This window comes from Mustela erminea, chromosome 5, assembly GCF_009829155.1.
Source record: "Mustela erminea isolate mMusErm1 chromosome 5, mMusErm1.Pri, whole genome shotgun sequence".
NCBI lineage: Eukaryota > Metazoa > Chordata > Mammalia > Carnivora > Mustelidae > Mustela > Mustela erminea.
Window position 1 is genome coordinate 46,680,789 of NC_045618.1, and position 25,990 is coordinate 46,706,778.

General features: G+C 42.2%; 2 protein-coding genes across 6 annotated transcripts in view; one reads left to right on the forward strand and one right to left on the reverse strand.

The window, feature by feature from the left end:
* Positions 1–8,831, reverse strand: part of DPP8 (dipeptidyl peptidase 8) — a 65,501-nt gene extending 56,670 nt beyond the window's left edge. For 4 of the 5 annotated variants that reach the window (XR_004285712.1, XM_032342904.1, XM_032342906.1 and 1 more), the window contains exons 1-4: positions 8,718–8,831; positions 6,809–6,946; positions 4,156–4,425; positions 520–632 (exon numbers count right to left, since the gene is read on the reverse strand). Coding sequence is in view for 4 of the 5 variants with exons in the window: in XM_032342904.1 (XP_032198795.1) it covers positions 520–632; positions 4,156–4,425; positions 6,809–6,845 (420 nt within the window). In the remaining variant the exon portion in view is untranslated. Of the gene's footprint in view, positions 1–519; positions 633–4,155; positions 4,426–6,808; positions 6,947–8,244; positions 8,597–8,717 lie in introns of those variants that run through there. The other variant, XM_032342905.1, reaches the window with a different exon arrangement.
* Positions 8,832–19,324: 10,493 nt separating this feature from the next.
* Positions 19,325–25,990, forward strand: part of HACD3 (3-hydroxyacyl-CoA dehydratase 3) — a 40,254-nt gene continuing 33,588 nt past the window's right edge. The window contains exon 1 of the mRNA XM_032342933.1: positions 19,325–19,594. Within this exon, the coding sequence (XP_032198824.1) occupies positions 19,508–19,594 (87 nt within the window). The 5' untranslated portion in view covers positions 19,325–19,507. The remainder of the gene's footprint in view (positions 19,595–25,990) is intronic.

Below are 25,990 nucleotides of genomic sequence, written 5' to 3' on the forward strand. Positions count from 1 at the left end.
TGCTCAGCAGGGAGCCTGCTTCCCTTCCTCTCTCTCTGCCTGCCTCTCTGCCTACTTGTGATCTCTCTCTCTTTCTCTCTGTGTCAAATAAATAAATAAAATCTTTAAAAAAAAAAAAAAAGATTTTATTTATTTGACAGACAGAGATCACAAGCAGGCAGAGGCAGGCAGAGAAAGAGGAGGAAGCAGGCTCCCCGCTGAGCAGAGAGCCGGATGTGGGGCTCAGTCCCAGGACCCTGAGACCATGACCCGAGCCGAAGGCAGAGGCTTTAACCCACTGAGCCACCCAGGCGCCCCGAGAAGCTAGTTTTAAAAATCAGAATTATTATACCCCTTAGTTTCAGATGTTGAGAATTAAATGGAATTTAACAGTTAGACATTCAAAAATATAAAAATATTTTAATTCTTTTTGATTTACATCTATGTTAAGTATAAAACCCCACCTGAATTTCTGCCTCTTAGTAAAGGCAGTATCTGAAAATGTATACCAATCACAGGAATAGCAGTGTTTAATCCTACCTGAAAAAGATCCAAAAGAGGCTTCCAAGAGAGCATTAAGACTGCTGCTCTGTTGATGGTTTTGGGAATTTCAGAATAAAACAGTGTATTTTCTCTGTTCTCACCAGACATAGCTGCAAGAGAAAATAGTCATTTAAAAATTATTTTCAAATAGCAATCTACTTCAATTACAGTCTAAGTAAGTACATAAATCTTTTTTTAAAAGATTTATTTATCCATTTTTACAGAGAGACAGAGGGCATGAGTGGGGGGGTGGGTAGAGGGAGGAGAGAATCCTCAAGCAGACTTTGCACACAGTGTGTGGAGCTCAACATGTAGCTCAATCCCAGGACCCCAAGATCATGACCTGTGCTGAAATCCACAGCTGGCTGCTTAACCGACTGAGCCACCTAGGTGCCACATAACGCACTCTACAGGAAGGTTATCAAGTAGGAGATGTACATGCCATTTGTCATGAAAATTTTCTTCAATAAAAACCCAGGTTTCACAGAAAAACGCTCAGGTTTCATTTCAGATCTTGGTCCCTCTCAAAACAAACATAAAAGTGTTAAGATGATATAAGGACAATTGTCATTTTTAGTTTTTTGAAAATTGTTAAGTCTCTTACAAGTTTGCAATAGATTTATGAAATTTCAAATGGGGTGCTTTGTGGCAACAGCAGATGACTAAGTTTCTTTTTTTTTTTTTTTCAGAAGCTTTTAAACTACTTATTTAGAAGTATATATAGGTCTAACTGAATTCCAATTTTTCTTCATTATAAATGTCCTATAACCATAGTCTGAAATAAATTTCAGCTGAAAGTATATTCATTAAAACAATAAAAATTTCTGATATGTGATTTGCTAAAAAATCTCTTTGTCCTTTATTGGGGAAGGGGTGAAGTAAATAGGCCTGTACTAAGTAGAAACCAGGCCTATTCTATGAAATCATGCAGTAATTGAATGTGAATATCACAGCAGTGTAGAGTGAGCTACATAAAGAGAAGTAATACAAACTATGATTATGAAGATGTGAACCAAAGAAAACTTGAAGTAAAACAAAGCCCTTCTTCAATAAAAGGTGCTAGAATGGTATCATTTCCAAAACAAACTAGGGAAAGGTGAAGGAAGGAGAAAATAAATCACAAAGGAAGAACAAGGAACTCTCTTGGATAGAACTGATCTTCAGCATAGTGTTTCTGATAATGGCAGAGAAGGTAGTCTGTGGAAGGGCATGGTAACTTCCATGTTAGCCCTTGCAGAGGCTGGGGATGAGGCCCCAAATATTCACATCTTCCTTTATTTTCCTAAACTGTTCTTAAACTTTCTTAGTTTGTATTGCCTTTGGAGTAAAAGTTAGATATGAGCTGGAATGCACTTTAGCATTTGCCTTTGTCTTAAATCTATTCTGTACATTCCAGAGTTACTGTGTTATAGAATTGTCAGGACTGCAGTCACCTATCTACACCACTCATAATTTAACAAAATGTGAACATATCCTCCTTAAGCCTTGTCCTTCTAAGAGTCCTCAGTCCTCAAATATGAAAAAACTGATTCTCATCTATTTTTCAAATGAGAGCTATTCCTCACAATCATTTTAGTTGCCCCTATTAAAACTGCTCCTTGCTCCATAACATCCTCCCTGGCTCCGTACATGCCTAATAAAAACTTCAAGACATTCTAGGTATGCACACATCAGTTCTATGTATGCACAAAACAAACTTTTCCCATTATTTCTCTCCTGATGACACAATGGAACACACTTTTTGGTGTTCACAATATATGAAAACATTTTAAAACAAATGGGGTGCCTGGGCAGCCCAGTCAGTTAAGGCCCTGACTGTTGATTTCAGCTCCGAACATGATCTCAGGGTGGTGAGATCAATCCACCCTCAGGGGGGAGGCTGCTTCTCTCCTTCTCCCTCTCCCTCTGCCCCTCCCTCTACTCTCACGCTCTTATCGTGCACACACACCTACTCTCTCTCTCAAATAAATCAATAAATCTTAAAAAAAATATTTTTGAACAATGGATTTATAGAAAGTATTAACTTCAGAGGAATATAAAAGATTTGAACAAATGAAAAGGCATACTACTATCTTGAAAAGTTCAATATTTTGAAGATTGTCAACTTTCCCTAACTTCTCCAATAAATACAGTGTAATCCTACAACAGTATAACTAACATCAGGAGAAAGAAGCTATACAAGCTAATTTTAAGTTCTCACAGAAAACAACCAAACAAAAATAATCAAGAAAAATGTGATGAAAGGTAACTAGTGCTATCAAGTAGTAAAACATACAGAGTAAGGGTAATAGAAGTAGCAGCAGCACAGTGTAAGTACTTCATTTAATAGAGCAATGGAACCAAACAGGAAGTCCAAAATATATAAAGATTTTAAGAAACATAATCCTGGAGTTGGGAGAGACTTTCTAGTTAGGATGCCTAAACCTATAGAGAAGTACAAATTTAACTATCAAAAGAAAAAAAAAATCACAAAGATTATAAATAAGTCCCAGAAAAAGAAATACACGTTGAGGTGCCTGGGTGTCTGCCTTCGGCTCAGGTCATGATCCCAGGGTCCAGGGATTGAGCCCCATGTTGAGCTCTCCCTGCCTGTGTTCCCTCTCTCGCTGTCTCCCTCTCTGTTAAATAAATAAATAAAATCTTTAAAAAAAGAGAGAAATATATACAAATGTCTTTTAAACATGTGAAAAGATGCTCAACCTCACTTGAAATTATAGTGATTAACCTTGTTGGAAGGATAATTTCGCAGTATGAACCAAAATTCAGAATATACACACCTTTTATCTCAGCAGTTCCACTCTTTGGAATTAGTCCTATACGTAAATTCACAAATTCAAAATGATCCAATACAGTGGTATTTATCGCCTCATCTTTTGCAACAGGATAACAGAAAAACCTAAATGCCCCTTATTAGAGGCATCGTTAAGTAAATATGGCACAATTATATAATGGAATAATCTAAGTGGTTAAGAAAATGCATCTGTAATTACTGACATGGACTAATGCAGAGTATTCCTAAAAAAATACGTATGTAGATGAATGAAATAACTTCGGAAGAAAGGAATAAACCTATTTTTAAAAATGTAATAAACAAAGGGCACCTGGGTGCCTTAGTTGGTTAAGAGGCCAACTCTTGATTCTGGCTCTGGTCATGATCTCAGGGTTGTGAGACTGAGTTCGTCCTTGAGTCTGGACAGGCTCAACCTGGAGTCTTCTTGTCCCTCTCCCTCCCCTTCCGCCCTTCCCCCTGCTCACGCTCCCTTGCATGCTCTCTTGCACAGTGAGCTCTTTCTCTCTAAAATAAATAAACAAAATCTTTAGGAAAAATTTAATAAAGAAAGAACTAAGTCGTGCATAATATATTTAATTTAGACAGATCTTAAACCTGGAGTGAATAGGCTCAGGAAAAAGACACCCAAACCAACCTTGGTTGAAAAAAATGAGAACAGCAATGGTCGAGAGTGATTTTATTGTTTGTGTTCTTCATCTGACCGTTGCTAAGGAAAGGTGTTTTGTTCCTTTAAGGGAACATCACTGATTCATTATTTATTCCCCAAAATTGGGAGTGCCAATTGTATCTAGATTTTGAAATAAGAAAGCATTTCCTCTCAGAAACTATAACCTCATACTCACCAAGGTAATATATCCTGTCTGAATGAGGCCCATCTGGATCATTCCTCTTCACAAACATAAAATCATGTGGTGCCTTAGCCATCATGTAGCCATGATATTTTCTGGTATCAGCAAGGAGCTTTTTAAGCTGACTCCAGGAATATCGCTCAACGTAAAATGGCTCCAATTTAGGCTGATCCTGTGATTCAATATTCTCCTCACAATCTGCAGTTTCAAAGATCTCAACACCCAGCTGTTCTGTTTCCATCGCTGCTGCCATGTTGCATTTTCCTAGAAAAATAAGGCACATGAAGTTGTTCACAGGTCTGCCTTCTTTTATATTAATGGGCATGACAGTCTGATAGTGCTTCCCCCACCAAAGGGGCAAGAAAAAAAAAATGTTCTTCAGCACAGTTGCAATAAAACCTAATAAGAAAAGTAATAGCTCCACCTTCTCTGTGTTCAGTTTAAAAAGGAGATTTTTTTTTTTTTAAATTGAGGTCATGTCTATTTCACTGTGACTATAAATCCCTTTAGGAACTTTTATAAAAGGCTGTCCTTACATATCTCTTGCCAAAAATTCCTTTTTTCTTTCCCACACTGGAAAGAAACAGGCCATATGCCAGTTGGCTGCTATGCTCCATCCAAGAGCATGCCAATAGTGAATCTAAATGCGCTCAAGGAGTGAAGTGTTTTTGCACTTAAAAAAGTAACACGTTTGATAAATGTTGACTTCAGTTACAGAAATAATCACAAGCAATTAGAACAGTAATAAAATTGCAGCAAACAATGTACTTGTAATAAGCTTCCCAGGGCACTTACCAAGATAATATAAATACTGTTTCTGTTTAAGTGGAACTCCAAACAACAAAAGATATAACTGCGTAATACATTTTTCTTTGGTTTCTGCTCTTGCTAGATATCACTATCTTCTGACTACTTTTGGTGACTATAAATAATTTAACTATTATTGCAAATTATAAAACTTTTAATTTCATAATTAAATGGGAGAAAAAAGATACTATCTTCAAACAGCTTTAATTAGGTGTAGTTTATGCAAAAAGCATTTAATGTTTGGGGCGCCTGGGTGGCTCAGTGGGTTAAAGCCTCTGCCTTCAGCTCAGGTCATGATCCCAGGGTCCTGGGACCGAGCCCCACATTGGGCTCCCTGGGTGCCTGCTTCCTCCTCTCTCTCTCTGCCTCTCTGCCTACTTGTGATCTATCTGTCAAATAAATAAATAAAATCTTAAAAAAAAAAAAAAAGCATTTAATGTTTGTACTACTGATATCTGATAAAAATCTGAACCCAATTTCCCAGTTCAACCCCAAAACAGTGTCAATATTTCATCTACTAATGATATTTCTTGTCACTTTACAAATTCAGAAAAGGATGTATTTTCTTTTGTCTATTTCAATATTTAAACAACATTTCAGCATTTAAAGCAGCGATGTATCAGAAAAAATAAATAGCACTCTTATGACAAGACACTGTGTGAGATTCTGAAATGCATTATTTGTGAAACTACCAAAAAGAAGCAACACAAACAAAAATTCTGAAGCAATCTGTGGATTTGGGAGAGAAACAGGTTACATTTATGTAACTACCTCTAGAACAACAATCAATGCATGGTTGTATATTTAATATGATGTCGTTTTTTAAAGCTCAATTTCCCAGGTTAACAAGAGTCCACAGTAACTACCAACCACAGAGGAAGAGTAATTAGCAGGTGGGGGTTGCGAATTAAGTCCACCAGGCAAGCATTATGGCATGCAAAATGAACTGAACTGTGTGGCTAGGATAGTGTCTTTTTTTATGCTACAGTGAATCATACTACCAGTTTCAATGTAACAGTAGCAAAAGTGACCAGAAAACCCATTCAAGAATTATATTAGGTATCCAACCTGTAACATTACTATAATTGGGCATTTATCTCCAAGGACCAAAATCCAAATAGCTCAGCAGAGAAAAAGTCATTTGGCTCAACTGCTACTTAGCACACTGATAGTAAGTGGCAGTATAGGACATGGGGGCCAGCCCACCTAAAAGCCAATGGGAGGCCTACTTGCTATCAAATATGTCAGTGGATCTAGTTTGATTTCTAACAGAATTAGAGACAACTGAGAGAAAAAGCTACACAAGCCATACTCATTATCCTCACCTCCCTATTTGTTAAATTTGGAACTTCATGTCCAAACCACTGCTCAAAAGAATAAGGCTACGGAATATAACCAGGAAGCTCGGCAGGCAGATTTCACAAGGCTTACTGCCCAGCTTCCTGAGTCACCATCAACTTGACATCTCTCCCATGTGAAAACTGCATTAGCTCACACTCATTAATAGCCAATTACCTGCTCTCCCTAAACTGTACTAGGTCTTTGGACTATTTCTGTCTCTCTCCACACACACATACAAAATTTAACGGTTCAAATGACATTCTACTATTCTACTTATAGTAAATGAATATTCCACGTTTTCTAGGATATTTTAGTAATTTACACAAATGTGTAACAAAATCATTTAAGTTCCAGGATTTCCATAGCACCACATATTCAAACACATTAACAAAGTTCTAATTTCAAAAATTAGAAGAGAATCAGCATACATTTTCAGCACAGTGCATGTGTGTCACTGCCCCACCTACCTCTTCACTTAAGGCCCTTCCCTCGTGCCTACCTGATTGTATTTTCATCTGCTCAGATCTCTTCCACATTCAAAGAGACCTTTTTTCAAGTGACTCAACTTCAAGCACAGATCCCTCTGCTCATCTTGCTCTCTTCTCACAGGAGTCTTTCCTTTTCTCACCATCCAATCCTGCTCACCAGGATAATGAAATAAGATATAAGGCTGTTGATCATTATTGAAATGGATCATATGAGGCCAAAAAGAGTAAATCTAAAGTCCCAAATAGATATTAACACTAGTATAGAAATATTCTTCTTGGTGTAATATATAATGCCTGAATTATTTTGTATCTGTACTTTAGATTATTAAAATTGTATTTTTTTAAAATCCCAGAAATGTTTACCCTAAATTTACTCAAAAGGATATCCTGACAATAGTGTAAATCCTGACATCCAGATGTACATTAAAAGGAAAATTACAGAAGAACTTTACAAAGTATAAAAGGCACACAAATGTGAGGTTACTCAGGTGGGTACTACAAATCCTCAAAAATGACAGATGATTGATTACTAACATTTATTTCTGTGTGCTTGGTCCTGTTCCTGCTTTTTCATTAGTAATACATTTGTATTATTTTACATAATACATATTGAGCTGGTTGGAGACAGAGTAGACTCAGAGAACAATCAAAAGGAACTATAAAACAAGCCATTTTCACGGAAAGGAAATTAACTTGCATTTAATCATTTTTCTCCTAAGACCAAGAATGTGCTATCCATTTTAAGTGCATCCCACTTTTGCTCCTCTCCTTTTTAGCTGTAGTCTGAAAATAATTGAATTAGGTAACTTTTCCATAAAAGGAAGCATTAAGTTGTTGGAATTCTGGCTTAGTAAAAGAAAAAAGGGGGGGGGGGTCTGTGATTACACTTGTTACTTCGTTATCAGCTTTAATTCTGGGCTCTCATAGCCCAAGTAGGTGATGGAGAGAGATGTGGAGAGAAAAGCTCAGGGGCAAATGGAGGGAAGACAGTGGTTATGCTAAAAACAACGCTATGATGTCAAGACACTGTCCCATGCACTAAGCCCCTCACTCAGAGAAGAGCATCTTGGTTACAGGATAGCTTCAGAACTCCCAAATCTGGACATACTCAACTGCCATTCTTATTTTTAATCCAAGAGCCAAGCAGTCATTCAGTTGGAACACCCCACGCCTCACTGAAGCCTAGCTATTTCACTCTTCAGGGTCCATAGCTAGTTGAGAGGTTCATTATCACTAACTGGGGCAAAGATCTTGAAAGCTATGAATGGGGAAGAAGAGGATAGGTCTAACAGAGAATGTTGAGAATGAGGGGAAGCCAAGTCTTAGAAGTCTCAGGAGAAGTGTGTGTGGGGAAAGGTAGGGTGGGAGAAAGAAATGTATCTATCCTGCCCCCTGGGGAGGGGGGGGATAGAATGAGAAGGGGCCGGTGAGCAGGGAGGGAATCGACCTAGAGTGAGGCAGGAGGAAGGAAAAGAACACCGGCTGGGAAATCAGAAAAATCTCAGTCCGAATCCGATCCGCCACAGTCGAACTTGAGGCAGATCCCTTCTGCCCTGCGGGCTTCCGTTTCCTCATCCGCAAGCCCGGGCAATACCCGGCTCCCAACCCCAGCGAGGCTCAATTAACATAACGGACGTGGAAGTCCGGAGGCCAGCACCCAGCGCTCAGGGGGCGCCCAGTGAACGTTGGTGGACTCGGAATCTCGGAGCCTCGGCTTCCTCTTCCGGCAAGCGGAGGCCCCGCCACCAGCTCGGACCCGCGCAGGGCAGCGCGCCGGGTAAACCGCAGAGCGGGCTAACCCGGAGAGCGCGCTAACCCGGAGAGCGCGCCGGGCGGCTCCTCCGTGAGGCGGAGCGGGGCGGCCGGGCTGGGGCCCAGGCCTCGCGGGCGAAGGGGAAGGAGAGGGGGCGGATACTGCACCTTCCCCCCCGGCCCCGCCCGGAGCGTCCCGACGCGTGCTACGGAGCGGGCCTGCGCCGCTTCATGCCGCGCCGCCTCCACTCCCGACCCCGCTGCGGCGGCTTCCTCGGCGACCGAGCCGGTGGTAACCCAGGCGCAGAACACGGCACTTAAAGGCGGCGGCAGCGGCGGCGGCGGCGGCGGCTGCGGCTGCGCTCCGGCACTTCCGGTTCCTCGCGCCCCGCCCTCCGACCAGCCAAGGCTCGGCGGGGCCAAGAAGGGCGCCGCTCCCTGCTGAGTGGGGTGCTTTGCCACAGTGCAGTCTAGTGGCCGGAGGAACGAACCGGGCGCGGGGCAGGGACAGCCTCGGTGGGGGACCGGTGAAATCCAGAAAGAGGCAGAGACTTGCTAGAAATGGCAGGACACACTGTGGCGCGCCTCTACTTAATCTATTTTTTTTTTCATTCAACAAATATATCCTGAGTGCCCGCTATGTGCCAGGTAGAGTTGTAGAAGCTGAGATTAGAGCAGGGAGCGAGCCAGCGAAAATCCCTGCCCCTTCATAGAGATGACAGAGCGGACTGACCAAGGCTTTGTGGGGGTCGGGGGGTCGGGAGGAGTTCTTCTAAGCAGCTCACTGCTGTGGTGGAAAGAAACCTCAACTTGGAGTCAGAAAGCTTGGCTCTCATACTAATTAGTAATCTTTAGCAGGTCACTCAGTCTCTTTGAGCCATGGCTTATCAGTAGAAGAGACATAACAGATTAGTTATAATTAAGAAAAACCATATGTGTCACAGTAACATATAAAGATGAGGAAAGTGGGGTCTAGGGCAGGGAAGGGAGTGACTTGCTACAATGACAATAAGGGGTAGGTCCGTGACCCATAACTTTGTCCTATTTTACACAATGCATTGGCTGATTGGGAAAGTGGCAGGTGTAGAACGGAGGAATGGAAAAGAGGGGCATCTCCCCTTTTGTATTATTACAAAGAGCAGTATGTCAGAGGTGTGTGTCATTAGAATTTATTATAATGGCACTAATAAAAGATCTATTTGGGTGCCACGTTCCATTCCTCCTTATACAGTTACTCACTTTGAGGCTTTTTTTAGCTGAGCTCCCTTAAAAGTACAGTCATTTTCACTGGGACTCCCTCTGTGAATTTTCTGCAAGTGACCTGCAAGTAGGATTTAAAGCTTTGAATGCACATGCGCATACTAAGAGACTACAACATAATATCCTGCATTTCACTTCCTTCAACCAAGTGTTTGTTGAATCGCTGCCATGTGCTTATCACTGTTCTAAGCACTGGGACTGCAAGAGTGTATAAAGTAGACAAGATTCCTGTGTGCAGGGCGCCTGGGTGGCTCAGTTGGTTGGGCAACTGCCTTCGGCTCAGGTCATGATCCTGGACTTCCAGGGTCGAGTCCCGCATCAGGCTCCCAGCTCCATGGAGAGTCTGCTTCTCCCTCTGACCTTCTCCTCTCTCATGCTCTCTCTCACTCATTCTCCCTCAAATAAATAAATAAAATCTTAAAAAAAAAAAAAAGATTCCTGTGTGCAGTTTATGCCCTAGTAAGAGGAAAAAGTCCTCACAAAATGCAACCAAAAAACAACAACAAAAATGTGTGATTTTATGGATTTAAAAAAAAAAAACAGTCTCTGGAGAGGTTAAGTCACTTGGCTAATTATGGATTGGTCTAGATCAGATTCCTTGGTTTTCGATTTTATTTTTCTCTCTGGTTGGCTTAAAAAGCCTAAACCAGAGAAAGCTATAGAGGAATATCTCCAACATGTACCCTGGCAACCTTGCATGTATTTACATAGGTCTCAATGGGCCTCGAACCAAAGCTTTTCTGAGTCTTAGAAGAAGGCTTTGTGATCCTCCCAGAACAGCAGAGGATGGGAGGCTTATGAGGATCTTAGGGCACTGTCCCCTGACAGCTTCTCATCTCCTAGGTCCTGATGAGGTGTGGTCTTTCTGCCCTACCCCCTCAGAACAGAGTTGCAGAATAGAAGAATCACTTGGCTGCCATCTAGAATGGGCTTCTCATCAGCTGGCTATCCCACAACTTACATCTGGCCCCTTCTGTTTCAATATTCTGTTATGATTTGTGGGACAAAGACCACTGGCCATCAGCACCTTAATGCATTTGTTCTTTCGTTGTATAGTAAGTAATAAACTAACTGAATCTAAGGTGGCTCATTGTATTTTTACTGGCTGACTCAGTCAGGCCTGGGTCTTGGCAAGCTTGTATGTGTGCTTGACAAAGCCTACTCAGCTTTTTGGGGCCCTGAGCTCTAGGAACTCTAGGAAAAGGCAAGATGTCTAGCACATGAGGCTGAATAAATAGCATGGCAGTGTCAACACAGATCTGTGCCTTGATAACAAAAGTCATGTTCCAGCCTAATGGATCGCAGGCAGGAAGTGTGAGTAAAACTAGGGTGGCAAGGCCAAGGGAGAACCATTCTTAGGGAATTCTGGTCGGCATCCAGAAGTCATGCCTGTTTGAGGCAATCGGGTCTTGTCCGGGTCTGGGCTTATATTTTAGAGACCCTGACAGTTTTCTCATTAGGCCTCAGCAGAGATCAGCCTAAGTCCTTCTGTGTGTAACACTTCATGATCTTCAAGCAGTGGTACTTTTTCTCTGGGACTCATGTGTAAGAGCATGCACTCCTGGAATCAGCCAGACTTGAGTTCACAACCTGGTTCCTATCCTTACTGACAGTGATATTGGGCTTTCCTAAGCTTTATTTCTTTCATCTGTAAAATTAGTTTGGTAGGGGTGCCTTGGCAGCTCAGTCGCCTGAGGGGAGCTTGCTTCTCCCTCTCCCACTCCCCCTGCTTATGTTCCCTCTTTCACTGTCTCTTTTTATGTCAAATAAAGAAATAAAATCTTTTTTTTTTAAAGATTTTATTTCTTTATTTGACAGACAGAGATCACAAGTAGGCAGAGAGGCAGGCAGGCAGAGAGAGAGGAAGGGAAGCAGGCTTCCTGCTGAGCAGAGAGCCCGATGCGGGGCTCCATCCCAGGACCCTGGGATCATGACCTGAGCCGAAGGCAGAGGCTTTAACCCACTGAGCCACCCAGGCGCCCCAATAAATAAAATCTTTAAAAAAATTTTTTTTAAATGAGTTTGGTAACATCACTGAAATGAATGAAGGAAATATATAATGCATTTAAAGTGCTTAGCAATGCCTAGTGCCCATTAAGCATTCCATTTATTAATTCTATTTATGAATGGTGGTGAAGATGTTAAGATCACAGAAACCTACCCACCTCTGAGGTAGGTAGGAAAGGAAAGAAGAGGCAGCAAAGGTAAACATGAGCTCTGGATATGTCCCAGAGATCTACTATTGAGGCTGGGGCCATATCCCCAGAAAAGACCATCCTGGCTCTGTCCCTCAGCACTCTGATCTTTGTTTACACACAGACACACATGCACACACACACTGCATCTATTCCTATACCTATACCTAAAATCAAAGAATCACAGAATCAACAAATTGACAGTGACTTTGGAGATGGTTAAGCCTAATTCTTTTATTTCACAGAAAGAACAACAAAGGTACAGAGAGGGAATATGACTTGCCCAGAGTCACATGGCTGCTTATTAGCAACTCTCACATGGAACTTCCAAAATCAATTGGCCACATGTATTAATCTTTTCCTAGGTTTAGAGCATGGCCCAGGCCATAGGGGGAGAAAATTCTGGGAACTTTGGCTCCCAGAGGGACATGCCCAAGCCTTGCTAGGTAACACCACCTCTGCCACCTCCAGGCAATAACAAACATCATACTTCCAGTTTGAACACAACAGTCTGACATCGTCACAGAAATATCCATTCGTCATTTCACTACCCTATCATAACTGTTTTTTGTTTGCTTTGTATACATCTTTCACATAGGTAGCAGGAGCAATATTTTCAAGCCACATACAGATTTGTACTACATTTAATTTCCTAAGTTTTTCTGTAATTCAACTTGTATTTATATGACCCATTTCACTTCATAGTAAAAAGTATAACCTTGGTTAATTCCAGGCACACCGAATCATTCCCAGGCACAATTTAGCATCCTTTGTGGTGAAGGGGATAATGGCCAGTCCCAGTTCTATACCAGGATCTCTCCTAAGATGTCCTTGTCCCAGCTGTACTGGTCGGAAGAGTGTCCTCCTCAAATCCATGTCTATCCAGAACCCCATAATGTAATCTTATTTGGAAACTGGATCTTTACAGATGTTATTAGTTAAAGTAAGATCATGTTAGAATAGAGTGGGTCCCAAAGCCATTGACTATGTCCTTATAAGAAGGTCATATGAGGGGCGCCTGGGTAGCTCAGTCGGGGAGGCATCTGCCTTCATCTCAGGTCCTGATCCTGGGGTCCTGGAATGGAGCCCTTTATCAGGCTCCCTGCTCAGTAGAGCCTTCTCCCTTTGCTTCTCCCTCTCCCTCTGCTGCTCTCCCTGCTTGTATTCTCTCTCTCTCTCTCAAATAAATAAAATCTTAAAAAAAAAAAAAGAAGGCCGTATAAGGACACAAGAACAGATACACGTCCAGAGAAGGTCATGCAACAACAGAGGTGGAGTTTGGCATGATCCTCCTACAAGCCAAAGAGCAGCAAGAATTGCCACCAGCCAACAGGTTGAATTCTTGTCTAGAACCTTCAGGGGAGCATAGTCCTGCCAGCAACTGATTTTGGATTTGTAGCCCAGTAACTGTAACAGAATAGAGTTCTGTTGTTTTAGGCTCCTCCCTCCCCATCTGTGATATTTTGTTATGACTGCGGTAAGATATGAACATTCCAGATAATCTTAACTATGACCTCCCCCACCATCATGAGGTACTTAATGAGATCTGCTATCTATCAGTCTCTAGCTGGCAGTCAACACTCTTCTGTTCCTTTTTGCCCCAAATATTAGTCCTTCTTACATACTCTCCTGAACCTTTACCCATACCCACATTCAGGAAACTGTGGGTGCTCTTGCTAATAGTCAGCTTTTACCTTCACTAGGCGTGACTGCTTCTCAAGGGTCTTGTACTAATGCCTGGTCATGTGCATAGGTTTTGTCTTTCCCTAGATCCCTAAACCTGCCATGGGTGTTGAGGGGAGATCTACTATTCCCTTCAGCTTTGGATAAGCCCTTAAGGGGAGGTGAGGGCAAGATTCAGGTTTTCCCAAGGTCACTCCCTTAGTTCCCTCTGCCCCTTTAAAAAAAAAAAAAAACCCTCCCGCTGGGGCACCTGGGTTGCTCAGTCAGTTGGGGGGCTGTCTCCTGATTTCGGGTCATGATCTCAGGGTCCTGGGACTGAGCCCTGCACTGGGCTCTGCGCTCAGTGGGGAGTCTGCTTGAAGATTTTCTATCCTCCTTCTCTGCCCCTCCCCCTGCCTGCTCTCTCTTTCTCTCGCGCGCGCTCCCAAATAAATAAATAAATCTTTTGGGGTGCCTGGGTGGCTCAGTCGGTTGAGTATCCGACTCTTGATTTTGGCTCAAGTCATGATCTCAGAATCCTGACATCCACCTCCGCATCTGGCTCTGCTCTGGGCATGGAGCCTGCTTGAGATTCTCTCTCTCTCCCTCTGCCCCTCCTCTCACTCATGAACACTCTCTCTCAAATAAGTAAGTAAATAAATAAATAAAAATTTTATTAAAAGATACAATTTATAAATAAATCTTAAAAAAAATCCTCTTGGGATTTACTGAACTCTGAAGTCAGGTTTATCATTTGTGTAAAGGCCACCAAGTGGAGTCCCTTAGTTCTCTTTTGACTTTTTTCTCCCTACTCTGCTTGGAAATTTTTTATTTAGTCTGCATATTATTCCAAATATTTTATTGTGTTTTATTTTGTTGCTTTTTTATTTAAAGTCAAGTTACTTAATCTATAGCAATGGTTTCAGGAATAGAATTTAGTGATGCATCACTTACCTGTAACAGTACTCAACACAAGTGCCCTCCTTAATGCCCATCATGCATCTAGCCCATCCCCCACCCACCTATTGCAAATAATTTCTGTTTTACATGTGCATCCAGGTTTAAAGAGAAGAATCTGACATCTCTGTTCTCTGTTCCCATTGTTACAACTGCAGAAGAGCAAGGGTTGCCACACCTTAGCTCCCTAAATTGGGAAGGATCAAGAGTTATAAAGAAGCAAAACAAAAATCCAAGATACTTCCCTGTATTGCAGCACTACATAAAGTTGCAATTGGAATTTTTGAAAAACATTTTTTTTAAAGATTTTATTTATTTATTTGACAGAGAGAGATCACAAGTAGGCAGAGAGGCAGGCAGAGAGAAAGAGAAGAGGAAGCAGGCTCGCTGCTGAGCAGAGAGCCCGATACGGGACTCGATCCCAGGACCCTGAGATCATGACCTGAGCTGAAGGCAGCGGCTTAACCCACTGAGCCACCCAGGCGCCTCTTGAAAAACATTTTTATTTTTATTTTATTTATGTAATCTCTCCGACCCAACATGGGGCTTGAACTTACAACTCTGAGATCAAGAGTCACATGTTCTTCTGACTGAGCCAGCCAGGCACCCCTATAATTGAAATTTTCTATTTTTTATCATAAACATTTTCAATATTGCTAGTTTCTAATTCACCATTTTGCTCTGCTGTATTGCTTTCCCCTTGAGTTGTTATACTACCATTTGGTTGGTCATTCTCCTTGTGTGATTGCCAGTGTTTCACCATGGAACACCATAAACACTATGAACCTTTCTTGAAGTTATTTTTATTTTTTATTTTTCAAAAAGATTTTTATTTATTTATTTTGAGAGAGAAAGAGCACATGAGGAGAGAGGGGGTAGAGGGAGAGAGAAAGAATCTCAAGCAGACTCCCTGCTGAGCATGACCCTGAGCTTATGACCTGAGCCGAAACCGAGTGTCAGACACTTAATAAATGCTTTTAGATAAATAGATAGATAGATAGATGATTATAACTCCTACTATTCCACTATTTTTTTTTTAAGATTTTATTTATTTGACAGAGAGAGACAAGCGAGAGAGGGAACACAAGCAGGGGGAGTGGAAAAGGGAGAAGCAGGCTTCCCGCTGTACAGGGAGTCTGATACAGGACTCCATCCCAGGACCCTGGGATCACAACCCGAGCCGAAGGCAGCTGCTTAAGGACTGAGCCACCCAGGTACCCCCTATTCCACTATTTTTAACCCAAAGTGTAGCATACCAACTGCTGCACCTGGCATTCAGGCAGGCAGTTCAGAGAGCCAGGAATTATCACATAGATCAAACTGAATAGGATGGAAAGGCCCCTGCCCATACCCAAGGGGTAATTTTGCACATTGTTTCAGACTAAAGGTTGACAGACTGAGTGGAGGTTTTTTTCTGTCAATGACTTGACTGCAGTGCTCACCCTTTTGGAACAGCTGGGAGGTTACAGGAATATGGGCTGGGTTCACCTAGTGCCTTAGTAGTAGGTGCTTGGGCTGACCCAGTGAGTCTCCCTCTCCACTCAACGTTGTGCTGCCTAGACAGACAAACATGATTTTCATTAAGGATAGTTCCCTGGGTGATTCTGGGTGAGGCACAAGATAGCCAAATTCTACAGCTCATTTTCTAAAACTTCTTCCAGGAATAGAAGATGCTGTAAAGAGGTGAACAAGGTTGGAAATAAAGCCTTAAGCACTGAGTGTGTGTTTCATTCACAGCAAGTATTCAGCCACTGCCTCCTGTGGCCTGAGAAGAGTGAGATGGCCTTGGCCCTGGGGCTCAGAAGTTGCATCTAGAAGGTAGGACATGTGAGCAATGCTTTATTTGCATTTTTATTTGGCTAGTATTATCATAACATCCTCAGCCTTACTTTCATCATTCGGCTTGGGCATGTTACTTGGCTTTGTCTTTTTATCTCCTCTGCCATCTTTTAGTTTTGTAATTTACCTGGACGTTACTCGTGCCTCTATTTCATTTTTTTTTCTTATTGGATTTCCCCTGGAGAGAGGGGTCCTTAAAAGCTGGTCTCTTTGCAGGAAAATTTAGAAATAGGTGATAAGACCATTAGAAAGGACTGACTCTAATTCTTATTTGAGGGATCTGGAAACTCAGTCCAAGAAAAGTTTCCAGTAGATTAGCTGTGGTGGTTAGTTGAAGAAGGCTGGACAGGCCCCCTTCCCAGAAGATCTAAGGCAAAATGTCAAGATTTAGTCTTTTCATTTATTAATAGTTTTCACCTTGGATGGAGGTCAGCTGATAAGCCTCAGGTTTTCAGTACCCTGAACTGATTTTACTGTTTATTACATACCCACCACCAGAATGGTTAAACTAGAAAGACTGAAAATACCAAGGGCATAAAGCAACTAGAACTTTGAAACATTGCCTGTGGGTTTGTAAACTGATCAGAAAACTTTGTGAAACAGCTTACCGCCTGTATTAACTAAACTAAAAACAAAAGCAAAATCTGCTAATCTACTAAAAGCAACATGCATTTCTACTCCTATATCCAAGAGAATTAATCAATTTACATATCAAAAGATAGGTACAAAAATGTTCATTGCGTTCCATTATTTATAATAGCTAAAAATGGGAAACAATGCAAATGTCCTTCATCAAGAGGATGGATAAATAATTTGTGATATCTTCATACAATGAAATACAACTCCGCAGAGACAAACTAAAGCCATTCCATTTAATGAAATTCAAGAACAGACAAAATCTACTTTATGGTGAAAGAGGTCAGGATAGAAATTTTGGAGGAAGGGTTAGAAGGCAAAGGTATACTGATAAAAGAGAACCCCCAGGGATGCTGGAAATGTTCCCAATCTTGATCTAGATGGTACTTAAGTAATTACACAGAGATGAATAAGTAAAAATTCAGCTTAAGCTAAACATTTCAAATTTGCACATTTCCTGTATACCTCAATTTTTAAAAAATGTCCTACATTGGATCTGCATTGTATTAAAGGCAATGCAATGAAAACACTTTGATCATTTCAAACATATTTTATTTTTAAAATTCAAGACTATCAAGTATACTGTTTTCGTTATCCCATACCCAGCAGATTGCATCACCTCCACCCAGTCTGCCTTTTATCAATCCCTCCTTACTGACAGGTGGTCCTGCCAAGCACATATTTGATTTGGCTAACTGCCAGTTTGACAAACTTCCCTGGTTCGCAGGAGTCTATGGGATACAGGACAAACACCTCACTGAAGCAAATAAAGACTTTCCCAATTCACTCCTTATTTGCCTTTCTAGATCCAGGGTTATTTCTATTCTCCATGCCCTTAATCCCAGCACACAGAAATTTCCCCATTTCTTCACCTTTGGACTCCTGCTCCATACATCCACTATCCTACTCGGGCTTCTTTCACTACCAAATCCCTCCTAACATTCCACTATCCCGTTCTCAAGGACTCACTCTCAAATGTCCACCCATGGTTTTCAAAACCCTCAGTTTCCACTTTCCTGATTTTGTAAGCTCAGTGCATTCACCATATTAAAACCCCCATATTTTATACTATCCACACCCTGATTTAAATGTTTCCTGAGAGCCTGCATCATTTCTGTTAATCTCTGGATCCTCACGCTCCGCGCTTTGCTAATTAAAGGGGTATTTGCTAACAGAACTGAAATATGTTTCATTTTTGTCCCGGACTTCTGGTTTTCACAGTAATGTTGCTTCCTATTAAATTCTTCACTGTAGCAGACTCAGGAATGAAGGTGGATACAGATGAGATAGCTTAGACACTAATTAGTGCTGTATCTAGTTTGGGTTTCCTATTTTAAGAGAGACAAGTCTCTTGTCCAATAGGATAGCCGCTATGAAGTCGCTATTTAAATTAAATAAATTAAAGTAAATAAAATAGAAAATTCAATTTCTCAGTCTCACTAGCCACATTCGAGTACTCAAAAACCCCATGTGGCTAGTGGCTACCATACTCAACCGTGCAGAATGGAACATTTCCATCACGGCATAAAGTTCTATGGGACTGCACTGAAAAACCTCTGGCCTTTAGCCTTACGAGATCTCTCCTCTTAGAACCCTCTTCCACCCTCTTCCCACAGGGCTTCCCCTGTAACCATCACCATCCTTATTCTGTTCGTAATTGCAGAATTCCAGGACGGCAGGGACTGCGTCGTACTGCTGTAACTCCAGTGTTTAGTTTTGAAGCCCCGCGCTATTAGTAGGCGCTCAGTAAACATTGAATTAATAGGTGATAAAACCTGAGGGACTTTCAATATACACCAGTCCCAAGCCCTTTCTCACGCTGATCGGTCCTTTAGGTGTCTCCAGCATTTAAAAAAAAAAATTTTTTTTTTTAATTTCACAGAAATCACAAGTAGGCAGAGAGACAGGCAGAGAAGGGGAAGAAGGCTCCCCGCTGAGCGGAGAGCCCGACGCGGAGCTCAATCCCAGGACCCCGAGATCATGATCCGAGCCGAAGGCAGAGGCCCAACCCACTGAGCCACCTAGGCGCCCCAGCAGCATTTTTTTTTTTTTTAAGCCTATCTTCAAGCACCGTCCTGGAGGAGAGAGAAAAGCGCTACCACCCACCCACCTGCAGACTCTGAACTTTCCAGGCGGCCGCCTCAGGCTCTGGCGTCACCCGCCCTTCCCACCTCTGCCCGGCTCCGCCCCCTCCCTGATTGAGCTGAGGCCAGGAGCACGCGCCGCCCCCGCCCCCCTAATCTTCATTGCGCAAGCGCAGCCTGCGAGCGTGGGGCGTCTCGAGGTGGCCGGCTGCCGGCGCTCAAGAGCGCGGGGGTTTGTGGCCTGCGTTCGGCCGGCTCCAGTCGCGCAATCTCCGAGGCAGCGAGGCGCAGCGATCCGTCTCCCCGCGCCCTGGGCAGTGTGGCCATGGAGAATCAGGTGCTGACGCCGCACGTCTACTGGGCTCAGCGACACCGCGAGCTGTATCTGCGCGTGGAGCTGAGTGACGTGCAGGTAAAAGCCGGTGCGGGTGGCGGGACGAGCGCCGGGTTGCAGCTCCGGGGACCTTCCGATCTCCCCCATCCCCTTTGTCCCGGGGCGTGCCGGAGAGCCTGCAGTGCGCCAACGGGTTCGGCGACGCGGTGCACTTTTCGGCGTCCGGGCCGGGGCAGAGGCTGGCCCTCGTCGAGGAACACCCGTAGACCCCGGGCCTGGGGCGCAACCCCCTGAGGGCTGCAGGTACCTTCGGATGCTGCGTGAGCCCTGCGCGGCTCTCGGAGGCTGCCCCGGCCTTCTCTTTGTTCACCAGCCTGCGGCCTGATGGAGCCCGCGCCCGGCCCCGGAGGCCTAGCCGTCGGGGTTCGGGTTTGCCTAGGCCCTTCGGGGCATGGGATGAGCTCTTTGGGCCGGGGGTGCAGAATGAACGGTGGCTTGCTGGGTCCTGGCTGGACGTTTGGCGCTGGCCAGAGAGGTTCTGCCAGGCCGGTCTGACGTTCGCAAGGCCGGTCGCCGCTGCCCCCAGAGGGGCCACACCCACCTTCCAACCGTTCAGTAATGGAAATCATTCTTGTTAATTTTAATTTTAAAATCCGGAAGACCCGCTGAAAGTGATTTCCCCCTTGTTCAGAGGGCTGTGAGCTCAGGTTTGCGGAGTTGCATAGAGAACTTAAAAATTAAGTTACATCGAGCATTTATGTTTGATTTCCTTAGCTCCCTGTATGACCAGGTCCATGCCTCCAGCATGATGGAGGTTCCAGGACCCGTGTAGCCCCTGCGTCTGTCCAAACCATCCAGGACTCCAGGTTTTGAGAAACTGTATGGAGTTTTCAGTCTGGAATGTTCTTTCTCCAGTCATCCTTGCTCCTTATCTGTGACATCTATGGCAATTTGTAATCTCCTTCATTCCACCTAACTTTCTCTGCCTTTGACTCAGTCGTTCATATTTCTCTCTGTCCACCTGTGTGGCATATTTCTTGCAAAGTGTAGGTGCTCTTTGGGTATGGATTTGAATTTGTTGAATTGAATCTTTGTTTCTGGAATTTAAACCCGTTTTCCCGTTGAAAGAGAAAGACAGAACTGGCCAGAATGCCTTTAAATAGGATGTGACATTGCATGGCGTGTCATTTAATGTGGTAAATCAGACTGAATTATACTTTTGCATCAGAAGATGAATAAATGTACTGTGCTGTCTCCCTCCACTCTGCTCCAGGGTGTTGCAGGAAAGAAGGAAACAAACAAAATCGTTGTTGGTGGGGATCAAAGTCTCCATCTGGAGAGGGTTCTCAGTAACTGTGGAACATGTGCTATGACAGTCTCTTTTTTAAAAAAGTAATTTAGCCAAGCCTTACGTAGACCAATTAAATTTAGGCCCTCCCCTCTCTAGATGTTATCCTGTAATAAGGATGCCCTATTCTGGGCTTTGAAGCTGCGAACACCAAAGGTGCTTTTAGGGGAATAGGATGGTGGTGATAGTGGAAAGAAATGGGAATTAGTTGGACAAATGAAAGGATGCATCATACTTATGTTTGTCTTGAGAGATCTAAACCTCTTTGTTAAGAAATCGGAACACGTGTTAATCATCTTTGGTATATTTAGAAATATGAGAGGTATCCATTTGAAAGTTATTGTAGTCAAAGAAGTGCAAAGGTGGAGGAAAAAATGGAAGTTTCTTTTGGAGAGAGAAATCCTTTTATTTTGGGGAAAAAAATAAATCCCCCCCCCCCCCCACCAAAGCAATGTGTTAATACCACTCATAAAAGAAATCCTCTACCATGTGTGAGGTACTAGAGCTTTACAGAGATGAGTCAGACAGTCTCGGCTTTCCAAGAGCATACTATCTAGAAGAAGCATATTATCATATACAGACAAAAAGTTTTGTGTAGGAGTATGTTTATTGGTAGAATTGGAGTTGGATATGAACCAGGTCTCTGGTGTTAAAGGAATCTGTTACCTCTCTTATGCTTAGTTAGAGATGACTTCCTGAAATGAGATGAAGTGTTCTTTTTAAGATTTTATTTGTTTATTTATTTATTTGACAGAGAGAGAGAGAGAGAGAGAGAGAGAGCAAGCAGGTGGAGTGGGAGAGGCAGAAGCAGGCTTCCTGCTAAGCAGAGAGCCCGATGTAGGGCTTGATCCCAGAACTTTGAGATCATGATCTGAGCCGAAGGCTTAATGACTGAGCCACCCAGGCACCCTGAGATGAAGTGTTCTTGTCAAACTGAGATTGGAAGAATGTTCCAGGAAGAGAAAGGCGTAGACTCTTAGTTTGTCCGACTTGTACCGTGTCGGTGCAACTACAGCCAAAGTGCCAGGGAAACACCCCTGGTGAAACAAGTTGGGTTTATTATTCATTTCAGGAAAGAAGATCGTAGCCCATGCGGGACGATGATGTCTCATTAAGGGGGTTAGAACTGATTGTAGGATTTAAATGCTGTCAGAAAACGGGCAATTCTGTGGTTGGCTATCAGAATAAATCCTACCTGTAGGGAGGAGAGACTAGCAAAAGAATAAATGTAATTGGTAGAGAAGTGAGAAAGTATTTTGGGAGTGGCATAGCAGCCATTTTACTGGTCTGTGCTTACATAAAATTATGAAATGACCTTTTTCTCATTTCACTGAGGTTTCAGAATAGCCTTGTCCAAGATTGGTATTCTGTGCCATTATGTCCAACAGAAGAGTAAGATGGCCAAGCTGTGAGTGACAGGCCACCCTCTGAATGTCAGGGCTGCTGGGTTTGTTTTTTTCTTTCTTTCTTTTCATTTCTCAATTGCTCAGTGCATGGCTGTTGAACCTGTAATTCAGGCTCTGGATTAAACAATTCATTTATTCAATGAAGACCACGTGTGGAGTGCCTCCTTTTTTCTCATTAAGCTAAGTATTGGGTTGTTGGACAGCTCTCTGTCGCCCCCTGCTTTCTGGTGTTTCCCATAGTTATTGAGTTTTAGTGTTGAATTCCAATTTAGGGACATCAACTCTGCTCCCCTCCCTTTCTGAGACACAGAGAACTGTCCAGTTTTCACATCTCTGTTCTGTCCTTAGAGCACAGGGATAGTGGCTCCTGAGAAACGTCCACTAATGTGAGGAGGAATGATGCACAATAAAGACTTCCAACAGCAGCCTTGTCTGTGTGTGACGTGAGTGGTAGCAAAGATGCTAGCTGGAGTCGAGGGGACTAGGGCAAGGCTATTTTCAGAATAGAGTTTATTTTCAAGAAAAACGTAATCGACAGGTTTGTGCCAACAACCATAGTTGTTAAAGCATTCGTTAATTTATCAAGGTTTTGTTTTGTTTTTTTTTAGTTGTGTGTGAACAATGTGCATACCTGTGTTTGGGAGCTGTTTGACAGATATTGTTTTTGTCCTTACTTGATAGACACTCTGGTGGAAAGAGGGGTAACCGAAGAAGTGAGATTGGGGTATTGTGGTTCTACTTCCTGTCTGGTGGCCGTGGGTAATTCATTTAACCCTTATGTCCCTCGGTTTCTTCATCCAGATAAATGTGAATGCACCGAATTCACAGGATTGTTTTGAGGTCTGAATTGGACAATGGATTTGAAAGTGCTTTGTAAATTCTAGTTTGCTATTCAAATGAAAGGATTATTATTGTGATACTAAACCTTAAAAGAGAGAGAAGCACAAAGGGCAGTAGAATAGGGTAGAGTCTATTAAGCAGAGTTATCCATATATGAAAACTTATTGTACAGCAGAGGTGGCTTTACATATTAACTGGGGAAAAGATGAACCATTTGGGAAATTGTTTGGGGACAGGTGGTAATCCAGATAGCAAAAAGATTATATAAGATCTCGTCACAAAAGTCAGTTCCAGGGGGGCTAATGACCAGAATGCATAAAGCAAAACTACTAAAAGAAAATATCAGAGACCATCTTCATGATTTTGGAACAGGGAATAATGTGTTAAATAAGACACATGAAACATAACTCCTGAAGATTAATTTAAGACAAGCTTGAAAAAGATATCTACAGCACGTATCACCGACAGGTAATTAACATCTGAAATATGTAAAAGACCACCTACAAATCAATAAGAAAAAGACATATTACTTGTTAGAAAAAGGGGCAGAAGATATAAGCAATTCAGAGTAAAAGGAAACAAGAATGACCAGTAAACCTAAAAAGATGCTTGATCTCAGTCGTAATCAGGGACATGTAAATTAAAGGGATAGTATTTGTTAGAAATTGATAATATTTCTTATATTAGGTTGGGAAAAATGAAAAGTCTAACACTACCAACTATTGTTGAGATTGTTCAGCAATGGGACATTTTATACAATCCGCCCACCCCAACCTCACCAAAGACCACCAGAAACAGCTTTTTGTTTTAAAGTTAAATTAAATTTATTTAAATTCAGTTAATTAACATATAGTATATTACTCATTCCAGAGGTAGAGTTCAGTGATTTCATTAGTTGCATATAAACACCCCAGGCACCCTGATTATAGGTAACTTTTAAAGAATCTCCCTCTTAGGGTGCCTGGGTGGTTCAGTGGATTAAAGCCTCTGCCTTCGGCTCAGGGTCCTGGGGAGCCTGCTTCCTCTTCTCTCTACCTGCCTCTCTGCCTACTTGTGATCTCTGTCAAATAAATAAATAAAATCTTAAAAAAAAAAAAAAAGATCACCTTCTTCTTAAAAAAAAAAAAAAAAAAAAAGAAGCTCCCTTTTGGTGGGGGGAGAGGCTGAGCAGAGTCATCAGTGGTGCAGTGTTCTTGGAGTCCAGAGAAGAGGGGAAGGCTTTCTTTCTAAAGGATGTAGGCCTTGAGCTCTGGTTTTTTTGTTTTTTTTTTTAAGATTTATTTACTTATTTATTTTTGAGGGGAGGTGGGGAAGGTCAAAGGGAAAAAGAGAGAGAGAATCCCAAGCACATTCCCTGCTATGCACAGAGCCCCACTCAGGGCTCGACCTCATGACCCTGAGATCGCAAACTGAGCCGAAATTGCAAGTGGGTTGCTTAACTGACTGAGCTACCCAGATACCCCTTACCCTGTTTTGTTAAGTGTAAGTAGAATTTGGATCCAAATAAGGTAGATTGCAGGGGATTTGAATTAGTATGTACACCCAGAGTATAATGCAGCTGGAAAAAGAAGGAGTGAGATCTCTATGAAATGATGAGGACTGATCTAGGTGAAAACAACAAGGTGTGTGAGAATGTGTATTATATTCTACATTTAATATAGGAAGGAAGGGATATAAGGCTATCTGGGTATATTTACTTAGTTTTTGGAAGACGTGTGTGCACATGTACGGAGGAAGGATAAAACAGAAGCTCTTGAAATGCTTACCTGTGGGTAGTGAGTAGGAAATGTTGTGGAGGGACGTGGGTTTGAGGTAGGACTTCTGAAGATCTGTTTCTACAGTTTGACTTTTCACCCATGTGAGCATTTTACATAATTCAAAAATAAAAGAATACAATGGCAAATCTTGAAATTCATTATAAACAGAATCAAAAGGACGTAACTGTATATCAAGTTGATAACATAACCATCCAGATAAATAAGTTAATAAAACTAACTTCGAACACAGTACTTTGGTTCTTTAGTAAAATGCATTCTAAGAATAAAAAAAAACATACTTCACTCAGTAGGTTTATTGTCAGTAAGAATACTGATATAATTCCGAAAGCTTTTGAGGATCAAATAAGTAAATGTGTTAATGCTATTAGGAACCAAGGTTTTCGGTGTAAGAAAAACGGTAAAAATATTGAATAACAGAAGATGAGAAGCTCTGTAATAGTAAATTTGAATTGGAAATTTAAACATATGACAACATGACTTTTAAAATTCCTAGCTAGATGCTAAAAATGAGCATTGAATGTACCTCAATGTGCCAGATCATGTTTTTTCTTTTCTTTCTTTCTTTCTTTCTTTTTTTTTAAAGTAGGCTCTATGCCCAACATGGGACTTATTAAACTCAGATACTCTACTGACTGAGCCAGCCAGGTGCCCCCAGATCATGTTTTCTAAGTTACCATTCAAAGCTCTTTGAAGAAACGGCTGATTATTCCAGGTCTATGCTAGAGAAAGTACATCCTCAAAAGCCATAAAGTCATGTCAGAATCACACAGGAGCTAGTTTGAAAGGATTTCCACTGGCCAAATTTGTGATCGTTTGAACAGCAAAAGGAACAAGAATAGTAGTAGACTTCGACAGAGGGAACTAAAAAAGAAGAACCATCAGTCCAGAGTGATACTCAAAACGAAAGGAAGATGGAGGTGGGGGGTGGGGGTGGGGAGGCCTAGGGGAAGGGGCGGGAGGTGGGTGTGGTTCCAAAAGGGCAGCACTAGGGATCTGGAACAGTTCAGTATCTTGACTGTGATGGACAAACCTACACTTGTAATAAAATTGTATAGTACTTACACATATTCACAAATGAATACAAGTCAAACTGGGAAACTAT